The sequence below is a fragment of the Oncorhynchus mykiss genome, chromosome Y (genome assembly GCF_013265735.2).
Source record: "Oncorhynchus mykiss isolate Arlee chromosome Y, USDA_OmykA_1.1, whole genome shotgun sequence".
In the NCBI taxonomy this organism is placed as follows: Eukaryota; Metazoa; Chordata; class Actinopteri; order Salmoniformes; family Salmonidae; genus Oncorhynchus; species Oncorhynchus mykiss.
The window spans coordinates 33,019,870-33,039,816 of NC_048593.1; the positions used below are offsets into that span (position 1 = coordinate 33,019,870).

The window sequence follows — 19,947 nt, forward strand, 5'->3', positions numbered from 1 at the left end:
AGAATAAGCACACTGCCGTAAATGTCCTGACTCCCGACCTCTTGGTAGAATACTTGTTTTGTTTTTTGTAATAGGGCGTTCCATTGAGACCAGGTTTATTTTGCAAGGGAGCCCTGCATTTTACAATTACACAACAAATAACACAGGAAATACACCTGACAATAATAATACAAAATGAATAGAGAAAAATAAAGCACACTCATGAAAAACAATCACATTTCTCAGCAAACTGGTTTTCAACATACAGAGAGCAATTAAAATAAATCCAAATGGTGTTTCATCAATACAATATATATATTTTTTGTACATTTACAAAACAGTTGGAGGATGCGGGCATCGATCCCGCTACCTCTCGCATGCTAAGCGAGCGCTCTACCATTTGAGCTAATCCCCCGATATGGCAGTGTCAGACCTCGGGACAATTTAACCGTGTAAGTTATTTGACTCGTCGCTCTGCAGTGCTGTACATATAATGCAAAGAAAACATGAAATAGCTCAGACAATGTACATATAATTATAGTTCTACACAGCGGCAGCCACAGTGAGTCTACACAAAATAAATATTTTCTCTTTTTTTAATCTGAATGATCTAACTTGGTTTACTGTAGACATAGTGGGTGGGTGGAGTGAGTACAGTAGCTGCTGTATAACAAGAAGATGGCGAGCGGGGTTGGAAGTGAGTAAACGAGCCTGTTGTCAAATTATATGATTTTTAATGCATGGCAACCAGTTGTTCATGAGTCGTTTGCACTATAGTCTTGTGGATGATGTAACGTTACACGGCATTGCAAATCGGTGAATTCTTAATAGCCTACCCATGCTGGCATGAGATTTGAATGAATGGCTCACTCTTCCTTTTTTGCTAGACAACGTTAGCTGACCAGTTAGCAGAAGCTCGCTAGCTAGCTATTCTAAGTCACTAGCAAAATATTGCTAGTAGGTGCTTGTGCGGAAGTTCATCCTTCCGTATGTCTGATTAGAAAGGTGTTGAGATGAGTGCTTCGTGACTTTTGAAACATTCGTAGGGCATTTTGTAACAGCTCTCAAGATGGTAGCTAGCTTTAGGAAGCGCAACATTTATTTTCACCCCTCCTCCATACATGGCTTTGCTTGGTATTCAGTGTGGCCTAACCGCCTCAGCTATTTATCTGAAAGTTTATTTCATAATAGTTGTACCTAGTTGACAACAATGGGTTTTGTTTTGCAGGATCCTGGGACATCCTGACCTGTAAAATACGATGTGATTACCAGAAATTGTATTTTTTGAATATTACATGTCCTGTACTGACTCTGTCCATACCCGTACTTCCCCTCCACTCCTTATCTGCAGAACACAAGTTGCTCTCCATGGGTGCAAAGGAGCCATGGTCGGTGAGGGAGAAGCTGTGCTTGGCTACCTCTGTCATGAAGAGCGGGGACCAGAACTGGTAAAGCAGCACACGTTTAGGCCTACATCATGTTACTGTTCCTATGTTTTTGGACAGACCAGTCGAATCTTAGCCAGCCACCAACTTTCACTGAGTAAAGACTTCCAGTAATGGAAACATGCATTCGTCCATCTGTCACACAATTGATAATGTGAGAAAATATTTTGGAATAGAATTGGTCAGTTGAATAGGAATTGTGATTATGCAATAATAGGATATCTATCCATACCCACAGGGTGTCTGTCAGTCGAGCCATCAAACCATTTGCAGAGTCAGGACGACCCCCTGATTGGTTCTCACAAAAGGTAGGATATGCTCCAATAAATGAACACCATGAACAATCAAGAACCTGATGATAGCATCTGAAAAAGATTTGCATTTGGTGCCCATGATGAATCAGTAACCTTATGGACAGGGGTTGATTGTGTGAGAGAGGTGGCATGGGTCCTTTGCATTAACTCTACTTTCCCTAGCACTGTTTGTTTGCCATCAGTGTTCTCTTCCACTGCCCTGGCCGGTCAATAAACTGAGTACATACAGTGGGGCAAAAAAGTATTTAGTCAGCCTAAATACTTGTGCAAGTTCTCCGACTTAAAAAGATGAGATGCCTGTAATTTTCATCATAGGTACACTTCAACTATGACAGACAAAATGAGAAAAAAAAATCCAGAAAATCACATTGTAGGATTTCTAATGAATTTATTTGTAAATTATGGTGGAAAATAAGTATTTGGTCAATAACAAAAGTTTATCTCAATACTTTGTTATATACCCTTTGTTGGCAATGACATAGGTCAAAAGTTTTCTGTAAGTCTTCACAAGGTTTTCACACACTGTTGCTGGTATTTTGGCCCATTCCTCCATGCAGATTTCCTCTAGAGCAGTGATGTTTTGGGGCTGTTGCTGGGCAACACAGACTTTCAACTCCCTCCAAAGATTTTCTATGGGGTTGAGATCTGGAGACTGGCTAGGCCACTCCAGGACCTTGAAATGCTTCTTACGAAGCCACTCCTTCGTTGCCTGGGTGGTGTGTTTGGGATCATTGTCATGCTGAAAGACCCAGCCACGTTTCAACTTCAATGCCCTTGCTGATGGAAGGAGGTTTTCACTCAAAATACTCACGATACATGGTCCCATTCATTCTTTCCTTTACACGGCTCAGTCGTCCTGGTCCCTTTGCAGAAAAACAGCCCCAAAGCATAATGTTTCCACCCCCATGCTTCACAGTAGGTAGGTGTTCTTTGGATGCAACTCAGCATTCTTTGTCCTCCAAACACGACAAGTTTTTGGTTTCATCTGACCATATGACATTCTCCCAATCTTCTTCTGGATCAACCAAATGCTCTCTAGCAAACTTCAGACGGGCCTGGACATGTACTGGCTTAAGCAGTGGTACATGTCTGGCACTGCAGGATTTGAGTCCATGGCGGCGTAGTGTGTTACTGATGATAGGCTTTGTTACTTTGGTCCCAGCTCTCTGCAGGTCATTCACTAGGCCCCCCCCGTGTTGTTCTGGGATTTTTGCTCACCGTTCTTGTGATCATTTTGACCCCACGGGGTGAGATCTTGCGTGGAGCCCCAGATCGAGGGAGATTATCAGTGATCTTGTATGTCTTCCATTTCCTAATAATTGCTCCCACAGTTGATTTCTTCAAACCAAGCTGCTTACCTATTGCAGATTCAGTCTTTCCAGCCTGGTGCAGGTCTACAATTTTGTTTCTGGTGTCCTTTGACAGCTCTTTGGTCTTGGCCATAGTGGAGTTTGGAGTGTGACTGTTTGAGGTTGTGGACAGGTGTCTTTTATACCGAAAACAAGTTCAAACAGGTGCCATTAATACAGGTAACGAGTGGAGGACAGAGGAGCCTCTTAAAGAAGAAGTTACAGGTCTGTGAGAGACAGAAATCTTGCTTGTTTGTAGGTGACCAAATACTTATTTTCCACCATAATTTGCAAATAAATTCATAAAAAATCCTACATTGTGATCTTCTGGAATTTTGTTTCTCATTTTGTCTGTCATAGTTGAAGTGTACCTATGATGAAAATTACAGGCCTCTCTCATATTTTTAAGTAGGAGAACTTGCACAATTGGTGGCTGACTAAATACTTTTTTGCCCCACTGTACATGCAGCCTGTTGAAATAAAGGAAATAATTGGCATATCTTCTCTCTTCCTATCTCTCTCTTTTTCTTCTAGCACTGTGCCTCCCAGTACTCAGAGCTCCTGGAGACAACAGAGACCCCAAAGTGAGCACAGCAGTCACTGTTATTTTCTGTCTTTTTCTGTGTGTGGCTGGATTTGTGATGGTTCTGCTGTTGCATTTCCTATGATCAGAGGGGGGTTGGAGAACATGGGTAGTATGTTAGTGTGAAGGGGGAGGCATTGGATTATGGATAACATGATCTTGTCTGGATGGCTTATGTTTATGGCACGGTATCTCTCCCCAGACGGAAACGTGGTGAGAAAGGTGAGGTGGTGGAGACGGTGGAGGATGTCATCGTCCGCAGGCTCACGGCAGAGAGGATTGATGAACTGAAGAGACTGATCAAAGACACACAGGAGAAGCACAGGTACACAGATTGTGGCAGGTAGGTAGCCTAGTGGTTAGAGCGTTGGGCTGGATCGAATCCCCGAGCTGACAAGGTAAAAAACTGTCATTCTGCCCCTGAGCAAGGCAGTTAATCCACTGTTCCCCGGGCACCAAAGACGTGGATGTCGAATTAAGGCAGCGGAAAACACGTCAGTTGAATACATTCAGTTCGACAACGGACTAGGTATCCCACTTTCCCTGTGTGCAATCTCTGATAGAGGGACAATCTATTCAAGAGACCATAATGGCCTTCAGTATATTTTTTTCTGCTACTTGATTGACCCAACTCTGATGTCAGTTGTTGACCTGCTGCATTCACAGGAAGCTGAAGACCGAGGCAGAGCTGATCCAAGCCGGGCACCTGGACTCCCAGATAGAGGATCTATGGGGAGAGATTGTGCAGTATGACCCTTTTATCTGTCTGCCTCTGTTACTATTTCTTTATCTATTTACATTACAGGAGGCTGCTGAGGGAAGGATGGCTCATAATAATGTCTGGAATGGAGTGGATGGAATGGTATCAACCACGTGGAAACAAGGTGTTTGATACCATTCCATGAGTTCCGTTCCAGCCATTACTATGAGCCTGTCCTCCTCAATTCAGGTGCCACTAGCCACCTGTGATTTACATGTATATTTGCATTTTTCTGAAAAACTTGACTTTCTGTGCCTGTCAGGAAGAAGAAACAGGAACAGGACGAGGCAGACGTGAAAAGGAAGGTCACAGACACAGCCTATCTAGGTAACAGATAACCCACTTCATGCACACCACCAGCTGCTTTTGCCTGTAGCTTTTCTTAATCTACTCAGTAAATATAACCGTATTTTCTGCTATTGCTCCATGGGCACCCCTTTGTATATGTCTCACTCCAAACGTTGTAAAACACAATATACCAGATAGTATACAGGTTGATGAAGATGTAGTTATGTTTCTTCAATGATTCAATAAACCCACAGGGGATGTTGAAATAAAAAACATCATGCCAAGGGGTTTGGATTAGGAGCTCTATCAGAAAGTATATCGAAGGCTGAGATAGATGTGTACACAGCCACAAAGGTGGTCAAAGTGAATAGTAGATCAATTGTAGTGTGATTGGTCAAACTAAGAACAGTCTCACCCCGCCGCCCCACCCCCCTTCCAGCCAGACAGGCGGTGAAGAACACCCCTAAAAGAGTGCCCAGTGTGACCGTGCGCTCTCCCCTGGGGTGCGGCTCGCCAAGCCTCGAGTTCTGCCAAGGGGACACACCCCAGAGCACACCCGAGGACCCCAGCACCTCAGTGACTGTGAGTCCCTGTCAGCTACAGGGGAACGGGGCAGGGGCAGGGGCAGGGGCAGGTAGAGAGATGATTGGAGTTCAGTAGAAACATTCTTGATTTGATATCAATTAGATGTGGTGGAACGTGCTACACAGAATGCCTTTTCCTCGGCCTGCCTGCCTCTCCTTTGCATGTTATTCTCCCCCTGTTCCCTTTTCCCAACTTCATTTTCTCCCCTCCTCTCTGTAGGCACCAGGAGTAGCAGGGTTCATGCCCCTGACTGAGGCCTGTGGGCTGGGTGGTGCAGAGTCAGGCCTGGGCACTCTTCTGGATGAATCCCCACAAAAGAAGCTCTTGGGCCAGAAAGCCACGCCGCCACCATCCCCTCTCCTCTCTGAGCTACTGAAGAAAGGCAGTCTCCTACCCACAAGCCCCAGACTGGTATGTCTGAGAGGAAATAGTATTCCATAGAGATTGTTCACTTTCATAAAATGTAACTACCCAGAGCCATTTGAACATCTCAGACACACCGTCAGATGAATCCTCTTGCAGCTACAGAGTGCTGTGTTTGTCTTATAGGTTGGAGATGGTGACCTGCCTGGTAATATGACAATAGCACATGACCTACAGCTCACAGGCTCTGTTCTAGCTGGCAGTCTAGCAACAGGTACACACACTCACACTTATCAGTCCCTCCAGGACTTTGCAATTTTGCGATCACAACTTTTTTAGCAATATCAACAATTCCCCACATATTACATTTGACCAATTACCACACTATTTCTGCTTAAAACTGTCTGATCACCACAATACAAAAAAAGAGCTCGCAATTTTAACTAATCACAGCATTTTTATCGCATAAATTAGTTCAATCAAGTCAACAAACGTTTTCCCCATCTAATAGTTAAAATGTAGTATTGCTTAGCGTTGCATTTTGATTAGATCAAGGCTCTGCCTGCTCTCTGCATGCTCTGTGTGTGTGTGTGTGTGTACGTGTGCGTTAGGTGCCCCTACACTTTCTCGTCTGCTGGAGGCTGGGCCTCAGTTCTCAACTCCACTGGACTCCTTGGCCAGCAGCACAGACTCCTCCAGTGTCCTTCTCACTGCTGCACCCCCCACTATGGACTCCCCCGCCTCACTACACACAGGTCTCTCCCTTTCCCTTCCTGCCTCCCTCTCTCTGCTTCTATACTGTACTATACTATACTATACTATACTATACTTCTATACAATCACTGCCCATCCATCCTCTTCATTCTTTCGTCAACACCAAGCATCTCCTCTGTGTCTGTCATCAGATTGTGGCCATAAGTGTGTGATCAGTCTGTCACCTGAACATCAGACTCCTGTACATGACTTGTCAGTCCATCTCATCTCCTCCAACATGAAGCACATCCCCATGATTATGTCCTCAGTCTGTTGTCTTTACCCAGAGATTGTATTTTAATCATATAAGGCTGTTAGTAATGTGTGTGTGTATGTATGTGTGTGTGTGTGTGTGTGTGTGTGTGTGTGTGTGTGTGTGTGTGTGTGTACAGGAGGGAATGAGGTGGGAGCCTCCCTGCCTGGCCCAGGGGATGGGACAGAAGAAGACCTAGTGACGGTGTCCTACATGGCAGAAGAATTGGACCTGGAGACAGTGGGGGACATCATCGCCATCATCGAGGACAAGGTGCTCCTTCTACGCCTCACACACCTAAAAACATGAGATGTGTTTGAATACCCATTCTAACATACTATATACTAAAGTCGTGGCCAAAAGTTTTGAGAATGACACAAATATTAATTTTCGCAAATGTCTGCTGCCTCAGTTTGTATCATGGCAATTTGCATATACTCAATAATGTTATGAAGAGTGATCAGATGAATTGCAATTAATTGCAAAGTACCTCTTTGCCATGCAAATTAATTGAATCCCCCAAAAACATTTCCACTGCATTTCAGCCCTGCCACAAAAGGACCAGCTGACATCATGTCAGTGATACTCTCGTTAACACAGGTGTGAGTGTTGACGAGGACAAGGCTGGAGATCACTCTGTCATGCTGATTGAGTTAGAATAACAGACTGGAAGCTTCAAAAGGAGGGTGGTATTTGGAATCATTGTTCTTCCTCTGTCAAACATGGTTACCTGCAAGGAAACACGTGCCGTCTTCATTGCTTTGTACAAAAAGGGCTTCACAGCCAAGGATATTGCTGCCAGTAAGATTGCACCTAAATCAACAATTTATCGGATCATCAAGAACTTCAAGGAGAGCGGTTCAATTGTTGTGAAGAAGGCTTCATGGTGCCCAAGAAAGTCCAGCAAGTGCCAGGACCGTCTCCTTAAGTTGATTCAGCTGCGGGATCGGGGCACCACCAGTACAGAGCTTGCTCAGGAATGGCAACAGGCAGGTGTGAGTGCATCTGCACACACAGTGAGGCAAATACTTTTGGAGGATGGCCTGGTGTCAAGAAGGGCAGCAAAGAAGCCATTTCTCTCCAGGAAAAACATCAGGGACAGACTGATATTCTGCAAAAAGTACAGAGATTGGACTGCTGAGGACTGGGGTAAAGCTTGTCCGGAGAAGACAAGGTGAGCGCTACCATCAGTCCTGTGTCATGCCAACAGTAAAGCATCCTGAGACCATTCATGTGTGGGGTTGCTTCTCAGCCAAGGGAGTTGGCTCACTCACAATTTTGCCTAAGAACACAGCCATGAATAAAGAATGGTACCAACACATCCTCCGAGAGCAACTTCTCCCAACCCTCCAGGAACAGTTTGGTGATGAACAATGCCTTTTCCAGCATGATGGAGCACCTTGCCATAAGGCAAAAGTGATAACTAAGTGGCTTGGGGAACAAAACATTGATATTTTGGGTCCGTGGCTAGGAAACTCCCCAGACCTTAATCCCATTGAGAACTTGTGGTCAATCCTCAAGAGGCGGGTGGACAAACAAAAACCCACAGATTCTGACAAACTCCAAGCATTGATTATGGAAGAATGGCTGCCATCAGTCAGGATGTGGCCCAGAAGTTAATTGACAGCATGCCAGGGCAGATTGCGAATATTGACTCTTTGCATCAAATTCATGTAATTGTCAATAAAAGCCTTTGACACTTATGAAATGCTTGTAATTATACTTCAGTATTCCATAGTAACATCTGGCAAAATATCTAAAGACACTGAAGCAGCAAACTTTTTGTAAATTAATATTTGTGTCATTCTCAAAACTTTTGACCACGACTGTACATACTTAATGGGTATATACAACATACTATATACTATTAGTTAATTTTAGTATACTGTAAACGAACGGTATCCTTTCAGTTGAGCATATTAGCGCTAAGTCTGTCTACCGGAAGTTGATGCTGTTGCTATGCAATCTTTTGACAGCTTGTTAGCATAACAAATTACTAGCTAGACATTTTACGACTTCGGGTGTGTTAGTAAATTCAATTTGGAGTGTCAGAGTGCATTCTGGGCACTCGTAAATTCCGAGCATTGTCAGCTTGTCCGTTCGTAAATTCAGAGCGTTTCCCTCTCGGAGTGTTCAGAGTGCACACTGGACGTTCTAGCCGAGGAGTAGGGTTGATCCGAGCATTCGTTCTGACCATCACAACGGCAGTCAAGCACACAAGCTAATTGGCTAGCTACTTCCAGACACAAATGAGAGAACACCTCACTCTGACCATTTTTCTCGCCCTGGCAGAGCTGGTTAGTTTGTTTTCATGTTATCCAGAGCGTTGGTGACTGTAACTGTGCTGCTGAAAACAATTTAATTAAGCTTTTTTGCCAACGTTTACTGACACCGGCCATATTCAATGGGTGTTGAGCGTTCGTAAATTCATCAATTATTCTGCACTATACCACTTAGCTAGGAATGACGTAAATAATCATGTCAATAAATGTTGGGTAGTTAGTTAGTTAGATATCATATAGTTATTAAACTGGCAAGTTCGATGTATTAGTAGCTAACTAACTTTAGGTATCTAGCTAGCATACCGGTACCTGAAATGATATGCTATGTGGTGCATAAAGGATAGCGTAGCCAACAAACTGTCAGCCAACACAACATGTAGCATAACTTAGCCGAAAAGTAATTACTTTATTACATTGCTCAACATTTTGTTAACTTTGTCATAATTAGTTAAAGCATTGAATTTGTATCCGCTCTCATCGGACTTGGGCTGCATATTTTCTGCCATTGTCTTCAAATCTGAAAACGTTGTGAAGCCACGCCCATTTTGGGAAGAATTGCATTAATAGTGAAATAGTGTCCACTGCTTGTATACTTCGTATTTTGGCAAATGTAGAATGACATCCGGGAACTTTTGGCATTCTAACTATATCCATATTATGACCAATAAGCATACTAAATACTCAATTTACGTCACAAATAGTATGGTTAGTGCGGTTAGTATGAGTATTGGAACACAGCTATGGAATGATACTCAACTGTTCTGCCTATAAAGCCATAGTGATATCAGCCTCCTCTGCTTAATGACAGTACATTTAATAGGTCTTTACAGTGACAAGCTGTGACCTGTCATCCTACAGGGTGATGAGAATACTGAGGCTTTGGATGCGGCTGCAGTGGAGGCTGCTCTGTCCCTGTGTGAGGAGACAGGCCATGCCCTGTCTGGCCATTGGGAGCCAGGGCCCTTCAAGTCCCCTGAGTGTGACCCTTCTGGGGCCTCACACCTCTCCTCCCTCGCTGGCAGTCTGGAGATGAAGAGGGAGGTCATGCAGTTAAGGGGTGGGACCTCTGCATGTGACAGCCAGGACAACTGTCCATCAGGGTACCCACACCCCCTGGGCATCAGCGGCCTTCCTCCCTCCTCCTCGTCCTCCTCCTGCTCTTCTATGATGCTGGAGCACAGCCAGGCTATTGGGGCTCGTCTGCATCCTGGGGCCATGGGCGGGGCCGATGGGGAGGGAAGCCCAGTCTCTCCCCACGCCACCATCAGGTGTGAGAGTGAAGAGTGGACGCAGCAAGGAGCTGACACCCCATATGCAGGTCACTCATAGCCCTGGCACATCAGACTGACAGTCATACACAGAGGCCCAGACACCTGCCTTGGGCACAAGCTCTTGAGTAAACACGTTTGCCATCTGTTCTCATCATCACTTCCTGTTTCTCTTTTCACTTTCTCTTTCTCCCTCAGACTCCGAGGATGGCCCCATGACAAGAAGACATTCCAAGGTACACCTCGCCCTCACTGAGGAGAGAACAGGCTTGTGCTGCTGATACCTGTTGTCCTTGTGTTAGAACCTGAAATCCACTGTAGATATATCCAACTCACTCTCTCGCCCTCTCTCTCTGAACTTGTGTAGGACGTGAAGGAGGAAGAGGGGGTGAGCGACGGAGAGGAGGGGAGTGCCTCAGAGACTAAAGAGGGCCTGGATGGGGATGGGGGGGATGAGGAGGGGGACGGAGCAGAGGCCTACCTGTCGGAGGCAGAGGGGGAGACCGAGCTGGAACCCCCAGCCAGTGAGAGTGAGGACGGGTACAGTCTGCACACAGCCTCCTCCTCTCTGCAGCTCCACACCACTGCAGACTCTATCCCCAGCAGCCCTGCCTCCTCCCAGTTGTGAGTCACACACACACCACACACACACACACCACCAAGCATGTCTATATCTGGTCAAAACTCCCTCTCTCTTTTTCTCTGTCTATTCAGTTCAATGTGCAGTGAGGACCAGGAGGCCAGACAGGCTCAGAAGATCTGGAAAAAAGCCATCATGCTGGTATGGCGTGCAGCTGCCAATCATAGGTAAGAATCTCACTCATGGAACCCCGGGCTATAACAGGATCCTGCCTGCACCATGCTCCAGGCCTCTCATTTCAGCTTTTGAAAGTCATATATTTGCTGTGTTCCTGATGCAGGTATGCTAATGTATTCCTGCAGCCTGTGACTGATGACATTGCCCCGGGGTACCACAGTATTGTTCACAGGTAAGCACTGACATAGGGAACAGGTAAACACTGACCACTGACACAGGGAACAGGTAAACACTGACCACTGACACAGGGAACAGGTAAACACTGACCACTGACACAGGGAACAGGTAAACACTGACCACTGGCACAGGAAACAGGTAAACACTGACACAGGGAACAGGTAAACACTGACCACTGACACAGGAAACAGGTAAACACTGACACAGGGAACAGGTAAACACTGACCACTGACACAGGGAACAGGTAAACACTGACCACTGGCACAGGGAACAGGTAAACACTGACCACTGGCACAGGAAACAGGTAAACACTGACACAGGGAACAGGTAAACACTGACCACTGACACAGGAAACAGGTAAACACTGACCGCTGACACAGGGAACAGGTAAACACTGACCACTGACACAGGAAACAGGTAAACACTGACACAGGGAACAGGTAAACACTGACCGCTGACACAGGAAACAGGTAAACACTGACCACTGACACAGGGAACAAGTAAACACTGACCGCTGACACAGGAAACAGGTAAACACTGACCGATGACACAGGAAACAGGAAAACACTGACCACTGACACAGGGAACAGGTAAACACTGACCGCTGACACAGGAAACAGGTAAACACTGACACAGGGAACAGGTAAACACTGACCACTGACACAGGGAACAGGTCAACACTGACCACTGACACAGGGGAAACAGGTTAACACTGACCACTGACACAGGGAACAGGTAAACACTGACCACTGACACAGGAAACAGGTAAACACTGACCACTGACACAGGGAACAGGTAAACACTGACCACTGACACAGGGAACAGGTAAACACTGACACAGGGAACAAGTAAACACTGACCGCTGACACAGGGAACAGGTAAACACTGACCGCTGACACAGGGAACAGGTAAACACTGACCGCTGACACAGGGAACAGGTAAACACTGACCACTGACACAGGGAACAGGTAAACACTGACCACTGACACAGGGAACAGGTAAACACTGACCACTGACACAGGGAACAGGTGCTTTCTTTGCTGGCTCAGCCTTCCCATTCAGTCTATCTGTCGGACAACCTGACCACGCTCCTCTCTCCTCCGCCCCTCCCTCTCCTCCGCCCCTCCCTCTCCTCTGCCCCTCCCTCTCCTCCGCCCCTCTCTCTCCTCCGCCCCTCTCTCTCCTCCGCCCCTCTCTCTCCTCCACCCCTCTCTCTCCTCCACCCCTCTCTCTCCTCCAACCCTCTCTCTCCTCCGCCCCTCTCTCTCCTCCACCCCAGGCCCATGGACCTGTCCACCATTAAGAAGAGCATTGAGACCGGTCTGATCCGCACCACGGCAGAGTTCCAGCGGGACATCATGCTGATGTTCCAGAACGCGGTGATGTACAACAGCTGTGACCACGACGTGTTCCACATGGCCCTGGAGATGCAGAGGGACGTTCTGGAGCAGATCCAGCAGTTCCTGGCCACACAGCTCATCATGCAGACCTCCGAGTCTGGCGTCAGCGCCAAGAGCCTGAGGGGCCGGGAGAGCACCCGCAAGCAGGACCCCTCGGACAAGGTGTTCTGCTCATTGGGACGGCACGGGGTAGTGGGTCTATAGATAAGAATGAGAGGAGAGAATGGGGGAGAATGGAGAGTCCAGGAGAGGAAAGGAAGGTGAGGATTTGGGGATGCAAATAGAGCCAGATTAGGGGTCAGTTTAACCTCAGAGGAAAGGAAAGGGAACAAGTCTCTTACCATTGGCAGGCAGCAAAACACAGTGTCCTAGATTTTATATGGGGCACATGTATGTCAGCCATAGTGTTTTCTTAATACATGATCTGTGCTTCACTGTTCATTTTATCCATTTCCCCATTGATATCCTTCACTATTCTCCACTGTGAGTTGTCATGGATGGAAACCATACGGTTGGTTGGCTTCATGGGCTTGGATGGTGTTAAACTCATGATAGTAGATAGGACTCCCTCCAGATATATGTCTGGTAATACTGTTGAATTGCATCACAGACAATGACACAAAATAGTTGAAACACAAGCACTGCTCTCCCATACCTGTGCATATATAAACTCAGCAAAAAAAGAAACGTCCCTTTTTCAGGACCCTGTCTTTCAAAGATGATTTGTAAAAATCCAAATAACTTCACAGATCTTCATTGTAAAGGGTTTAGATCCCGTTTCCCATGCTTGTTCAATGAACCAAACAATTTATGAACATGCACCTGTGGAACGGTCATTAAAGACACTAACAGTGTAAGCTGTAGGCAATTAAGTTCACAGTTATAAAAACTTAGGACACTAAAGAGGCCTTTCTACTAACTCTGAAAAACACCAAAAGAAAGATGCCCAGGGTCCCTGCTCATCTGAGTGAACGTGCATTAGGCATTCTGCAAGGAGGCATGAGGACTGGAATGTGGCCAGGGCAATAAATTGCAATGTCTGTACTGTGAGACGCCTAAGACAGCCCTGCAGGGAGACAGGACGGACAGCAGATCGACCTCGCAGTGGCAGACCACGTGTAACAACACCAGGCACAGGATCGGTACATCCGAACATCACACCTGCGGGACAGGTACAGGATGGCAACAACAACTGCCCGAGTTACACCAGGAATGCACAATCACTCCATCGGTGCTCAGACTGTCCGCAATAGGCTGAGAGAGGCTGGACTGAGGGCTTGTCGGCCTGTTGTAAGGCACTGACGAGTTGCCGTTTTGTATCACCAGGGGTGATGGTCTGATACGCGTTTATCATCGAAGGAATGAGCGTTACACCGAGGCCTGTACTCTGGAGCGGGATCGATTTGGAGGTGGAGGGTCCGTCATGGTCTGGGGCGGTGTGTCACAGCATCATCGGACTGAGCTTGTTGTCATTGCATGCAATCTCAATGCTTTGCGTTACAGGGAAGACATCCTCCTCCCTCTTGTGGTACCCTTCCTGCAGGCTCATCCTGACATTACCCTCCAGCATGACAATGCCACCAGGCATACTGCTCGTTCTGTGTGTGATTTCCTGCAAAACAGGAATGTCAGATTTCTGCCATGGCCAGCGAAGAGCCCAGATCTCAATCCCATTGAGCACATCTGGGACCTGTTGGATCGGAGGGTGAGGGTTAGGGCCATTCCCCCCAGAAATGTGCGGGAACTTGCAGATGCCTTGGTGGAAGAGTGGGGTAACATCTCACAGCAAGAACTGGCAAATCTGGTGCAGTCCATGAGGAGGAGGTGCACTGCAGTACTTAATGCAGCTGGTGGCCACACCAGATACTGACTGTTACTTTGATTTTGAACCCCCCTTTGTTCAGGGACACATTATTCCATTTATGTTAGTCACATGTCTGTGGAACTTGTTCAGTTTATGTCTCAGTTGTTGAATCTTATGTTCATACAAATATTTACATGTTATGTTTGCTGAAAATAAACACAGTTGACAGTGAGAGGATGTTTCTTTTTTTGCTGAGTTTAGGAACAACGTGAGACAAAGGTCACTGTGAGTTCACGCAGTTAAATTTCTCACAACTCTCAATCTGATGCATACCTGACACACACACTTTCTTGTCCATCCTTTCACATCCTTTGTGTCTGTTGGCTTTTTGTGTATTTGTGTGGGTTTGTGTGCGCGTGTATTTTGTGTGTGCGTGTATTTTGTGTGTGTACCTCCAGCTTGTTATATAATGTATGTGAAGACAGCCATGGCAACACTCCAACCTTGTGTTCCTCTCCAGTTTCTCTAGCTCTGGCTGGTAGATAGCAGGAAAGGTCATGGTTTAGGGAGACAATCAATTTTCGATTTAGCGGGACAGATCAAATTTTTATTGTAGTATTTGAATTTTGCTATGCTACAAAATGTCATATTTGGTCACATGGTACATATTGTCACTGGGATGTTTAGATTTGGTTAATCACAAAAAACTGCTCCAACAATCTCTTCATAATCCAAGTGAGGAATTGGTTTCCCACCTGTTTTGTACCTGCTGCTCTATGTTTGCCCACAGGGTTATATCGTATACAGTATTTATAGTGTCCATGAGTGGTGGTGTGCATTTATTTTATACCCTCTCTTGGATGGGTCTGTATCTTTTTAAGTGGGTGTATGTAGTTCTCTGTTGTCGGGATGGGTGCTCCACTGCTCCTCTTCTTTCCTTGTTTTCTGTGTGGGTGTGTCTTTGATCCCTCTTTCTGACTGTATCCTTTGTCCTCTCACAGGACAGTGTCCCCATGGCCTCTCCTGCCTTCCTTCTCTCTCTCTTTGTAAGTACCCGGTCTGCAGTTTATGACCTGTCAGACTACAGCTGGGGTATTCACATTCTGCAGCTTATGACCTGTCAGACTACAGCTGAGGTATTCACATTCTGCAGCTTATGACCTGTCAGACTACAGCTGAGGTATTCACATTCTGCAGCTTATGACCTGTCAGACTACAGCTGGGGTATTCACATTCTGCAGCTTATGACCTGTCAGACTACAGCTGAGGTATTCACATTCTGCAGCTTATGACCTGTCAGACTACAGCTGAGGTATTCACATTCTGCAGCTTATGACCTGTCAGACTACAGCTGAGGTATTTACATTCTGCAGCTTATGACCTGTCAGACTACAGCTGAGGTATTCACATTCTGCAGCTTATGACCTGTCAGACTACAGCTGGGGTATTCACATTCTGCAGCTTATGACCTGTCAGACTACAGCTGGGGTATTCACATTCTGCAGCTTATGACCTGTCAGACTACAGCTGAGGTATTTACATTCTGCAGCTTATGACCTGTCAGACTACAGCTGGGGTATTCACATTCTGCAGCTTATGACCTGTCAGACTACAGCTGGGGTATTCACATTCTGCAGCTTATGACCTGTCAGACTACAGCTGGGGTATTCACATTCTGCAGCTTATGACCTGTCAGGCTACAGCTGAGGTATTCACATCCTGGCCCTAGGTCACACAAATCAAATTCAAATCAAATGTATTTATATAGCCCTTCTTACATCAGCTGATATATCAAAGTGCTGTACAGAAACCCAGCCTAAAACGCCAAACGGCAAGCAATGCAGGTGTATAAGCACACTGCTTGAATCAACTTTTTCAACATCATTTCAATGAAGTTACGTTGAGCCAACGTGGAACAGACGTCTGTGCCCAGTGGGTAGTATTTTCATTTCTTACACTTCCCCCCTCTCTCTCTCTCTCACTCGCTCCTACACACACATGCAGGCATATAGCAACAAAAAAAAAACACAAATTGGCTCACTTTCATGCACACAAGCATTTTGGTTTGTAATTTGCATTGAATCTAAATGTTTTTTAATTTTTTTTACCTTAACTGACTTGCCTAGTTAAATATAGAACAAATTCCTATTCTCAATGTCAGCCTAGGAACAGTGGGTTAACTGCCTTTTTCAGGGGCAGAACAACAGAATTTTATCTCATCAGCTCAGGGATTTGATCTTGCAACCTTTCAGTTACAAGTCCAATGCTCTAACCACTAGGCTACCTGCTGCCCCAGGAACCCTGTTTCCTTTAATTTACAAACACAAAAGTATGATGGCCAGTCCATCCGGTGTCCAGGTTACAGGTGTGAACGACTGTGTTTTCCAGGGTGATGGCTAGTTTTTCAAGCTTCTGTTTGCTTTGGACCAGAGTTAACCCATCTCTTCTCTGTGCCCATCTATACAGGATGGGGGCACCAGGGGGCGCCGTTGTGCCATAGAAGCCGACCTGAAGATGAAGAAATAAGCCGCAGGGAAGCAGCTGAAGACTGGAATACGTCTGATTGGTGTCCTCCGTGGTCATGTCCCACTTGATTACGCTAACGAAGGACACCACAGTCGGGGTCAATGTCGTTCCATGTCCTGTCACTTCAATTGGACATGGCGTGTCTCGCTGAGAGCCATTCCTGAATTGCAGTTTAGAGAACGCAACGAGAGCTGGGCGATAGACAAAAATCCATATCATGATAAATAGAATACGTTTATAACATTAATGTGCAGCAGTTCTTTATTACCTTAACTACTAGTACTTTGAATGTTGTAGCTATCAATTGTTCAATTTAACTATCACCCATATTAGCAGACTCATTTAATTTCAAACTTCACATTTCTCCAGTATAGGCTTCTTATCGTACTGAAAGACATCAGCAAAAAGTGGTCGGTTCAGTCGGTGTCGAACATTTCCGGTTTATCTTCCCAGCTCTAAACTCAAACCCAGCACTGAGAATCACTTATTCCCCAACTTCTGAATGTGTCAACAGAAAACATATAGTCCTTGCATTGTGTATGTCAATTGTTTTGAAGTCCTCTGTATAGTATTGTACAGGCATGTCCCTTGTGTACATATGGTGACCCAATAAATATTTGTCGCAAGATTGTGGTTCTCCAACTCAAAGCAAAGTGTGTGATTTAAAAAATAAATAAAAAGAAGCTATAATCCTTAGTTGACATGTCCATTTTTGGACTTAAATTAATGATATCTATTGATTCTTGAAAAATAACTTAAATGCCTAAAATCAAATCAAAGGTTATTTGTCACGTGTGCCGAATACAACAGTGAAACGCTTACTCACAGGCTCTAACCAATAGTGCGGAGAGAAAAAAAGTGTGTGTGTGTGTAGGTAAGTAAAGAAATAAAACAACAGTAAAAAGACATTTGAAAATAAGAGTAGCGAAGCTATAAAAGTAGTGAGGCTATATACAGACACCGGTTAGTCAGGCTTATTGAAGTAGTATGTACATGTAGATATGGTTCAAGTGACTGCATATATGATGAACAGAGTGTAGCAGTAGCATAAAGAGGGGTTGGCAGGTGGTGGGACACAATGCAGATATCCCGGTTAGCCAATGTGTGGGAGCACTGGTTGGTCGGGCCAATTGAGGTAGTATGTACATGAATGTATAGTTAAAGTGACTATGCATATAAGATAAACAGACAGTAGCAGCAGCTTAAAAGAGGGGTTGGGGTTGGGGGGGTGGAGCACATAATGCAAATAGTCCCGTAGCCATTTGGTTACCTGTTCAGGAGTCTTATAGCTTGCGGGTAAAAACTGTTGAGAAGCCTTTTTGTCATAGACTTGGCACTCTGGTACCGCTTGCCATGCGGTAGTAGAGAGAACAGTCTATGACTGGGGTGGCTGGGGTCTTTGACAATTTTCAAGGCCTTCCTCTGGCACCGCCTGGTGTAGAGGTCCTGGATGGCAGGCAGCTTTGCCCCAGTGATGTACTGGGCCGTACGCACTACCCTCTGAAGTGCCTTGCGGTTGGAGGCCGAGCAATTGCGTACCAGGCCGTACCAGGCAGTGATGCAACCGGTCAGGATGCTCTCTATGTTGTAGAACCTTTTGAAGATCTCAGGACCCATGCCAAATCTTTTTAGTTTCCTGAGGAGGAATAGGCTTTGTCGTGCACTCTTCACAACTATCTTGGTGTGTTTGGACCATTCTAGTTTGTTGTTGATGTGGACACCAAGGAATTTTAAGCAAACTTAATGGTGTTGGAGTCGTGCCTGGCCATGCAGTCGTGGGTGAACAGGGAGTACAGGAGGGGACTGAGCACGCACCCCTGGGGAGCTCCAGTGTTGAGGATCAGAGTGGCAGATGTGTTGCTACCTACCCTCACCACCTGGGGGCGGAAGTCCAGGATCCAGTTGCAGAAACTAAGCTTAACTGTTGTACCCCATCAGAACCCAAAATATAAGCCTGCTGTTCTCCAATGTAAACAAACACTGTATCATCTTGTAGGCTGCTTGATTCAGTGTCCTCTGTCTCTGTACAACCCTGTGTGGATGAACCAGTGAGAGCTGGTCAAACCTTTAGCTTTTTGCCATTCTCAGTGCAGGTGGTACATAAAGCCCTGAAATCCTTAGATCAGAGAAAGCCTGCAGGTCCTGATCTTTTGGATCCCTGCTTTTTAAATCTGGCAGCTGATTTCATAGCTGAACCACTTACATATCTGTTCAATCTAACCCTGGAATGTAAAGAAATTCCCCAAATCTGGAAATCAGCATTTGTCCTACCACTTTTAAAAGGGGAGATCCAACTCTTTTAAATAATTATAGGCCAATCTCAAAGCTGTCACCCCTGGTGAAATTACTTGAAACCCTTGTGAGTCAACAGCTAAAAGAGTTTTTATTTACTAACTCTATTTTATCAATGTACCAATCGGGCTTCAGGAGGAAGCATAGCACAATTACAGCAGCCATGAAGGTTTTAGATGATATCACTGAAGCCCTTGACAAAAAACAGCACTGTGTCTCACTTTCTATTGATCTCTGGAAGGCTTTTGATACAGTTGATCATGCTATACTAAGGCAGAGATTGTCGTGTAGGTCTTTCAGAGCATGCAGTTGCATGGTTTGCTAACTATCTGTCTGATAGGATTTGATGTTAAATTGTCTGTCTTTAATGGTGTGCCCCAAGGCTCTGTACTTGGTCCTCTCTTATTCACTATTTAGATAAATGATTTAGACAAACATTTCCTTCATTTTCATGCTGATACTGTTATTTACTGTTGTGCCTCATCTCTTATAAAAGCTTTCCAGAACTTGCAAACTGCTTTTTATACTGTTCAACATACCTTGTGTCAATTGAAGCTTGAATACTGACAAAACTAAACTAATGGTGTTTTCTAAAGCAAGAAAAAAAAACTCTGAACCTTTCACCTATTACCACCTGTCAGGGCAAAGAGATTGAGGTTGTAACCTCATATAAATATCTTGGAATTTTAATTGATGACGGCCTCTCTTT

General features: G+C 45.3%; 1 protein-coding gene and 1 non-coding gene across 7 annotated transcripts; one reads left to right on the top strand and one right to left on the bottom strand.

Moving 5' to 3' along the window:
• Positions 1-321: 321 nt before the first annotated feature.
• On the bottom strand, positions 322-394 carry trnaa-agc. Its single transcript has one exon. It is a non-coding gene; the product is annotated as a tRNA-Ala (tRNA).
• Positions 395-411: 17 nt separating this feature from the next.
• Positions 412-17,588, top strand: brd8 (bromodomain containing 8). Of its 6 annotated transcripts, none has more exons than XM_036967839.1 (20): positions 412-431; positions 1,331-1,427; positions 1,663-1,732; positions 3,622-3,671; positions 3,873-3,995; positions 4,337-4,417; positions 4,693-4,757; positions 5,158-5,300; positions 5,523-5,714; positions 5,853-5,940; positions 6,278-6,421; positions 6,812-6,945; positions 9,813-10,272; positions 10,421-10,458; positions 10,590-10,846; positions 10,937-11,029; positions 11,143-11,211; positions 12,496-12,778; positions 15,422-15,466; positions 16,887-17,588. In XM_036967839.1, the coding sequence occupies exons 2-20, from the start codon at positions 1,348-1,350 to the stop codon at positions 16,944-16,946; spliced, it is 2,475 nt and encodes an 824-aa protein (XP_036823734.1). In that variant the 5' UTR covers positions 412-431; positions 1,331-1,347; the 3' UTR covers positions 16,947-17,588. The 6 variants fall into 6 exon arrangements, with proteins under 6 accessions (XP_036823734.1, XP_036823735.1, XP_036823733.1 ...); XM_036967840.1 differs by lacking the exon at positions 412-431 and adding an exon at positions 517-541; XM_036967838.1 differs by lacking the exon at positions 412-431 and adding an exon at positions 557-676.
• The last annotated feature ends 2,359 nt before the right edge of the window (positions 17,589-19,947 follow it).

What these genes read in the sequence shown, in the direction of transcription:
- brd8 (XM_036967838.1), top strand. An exon ending in GACACACAGGAGAAGCACAG is followed by an intron (nt 3,996 to 4,336) that starts GTACACAGATTG and finishes CTGCATTCACAG; the next exon opens with GAAGCTGAAGACCGAGGCAG. An exon ending in AGCTGGCAGTCTAGCAACAG is followed by an intron (nt 5,941 to 6,277) that starts GTACACACACTC and finishes CGTGTGCGTTAG; the next exon opens with GTGCCCCTACACTTTCTCGT.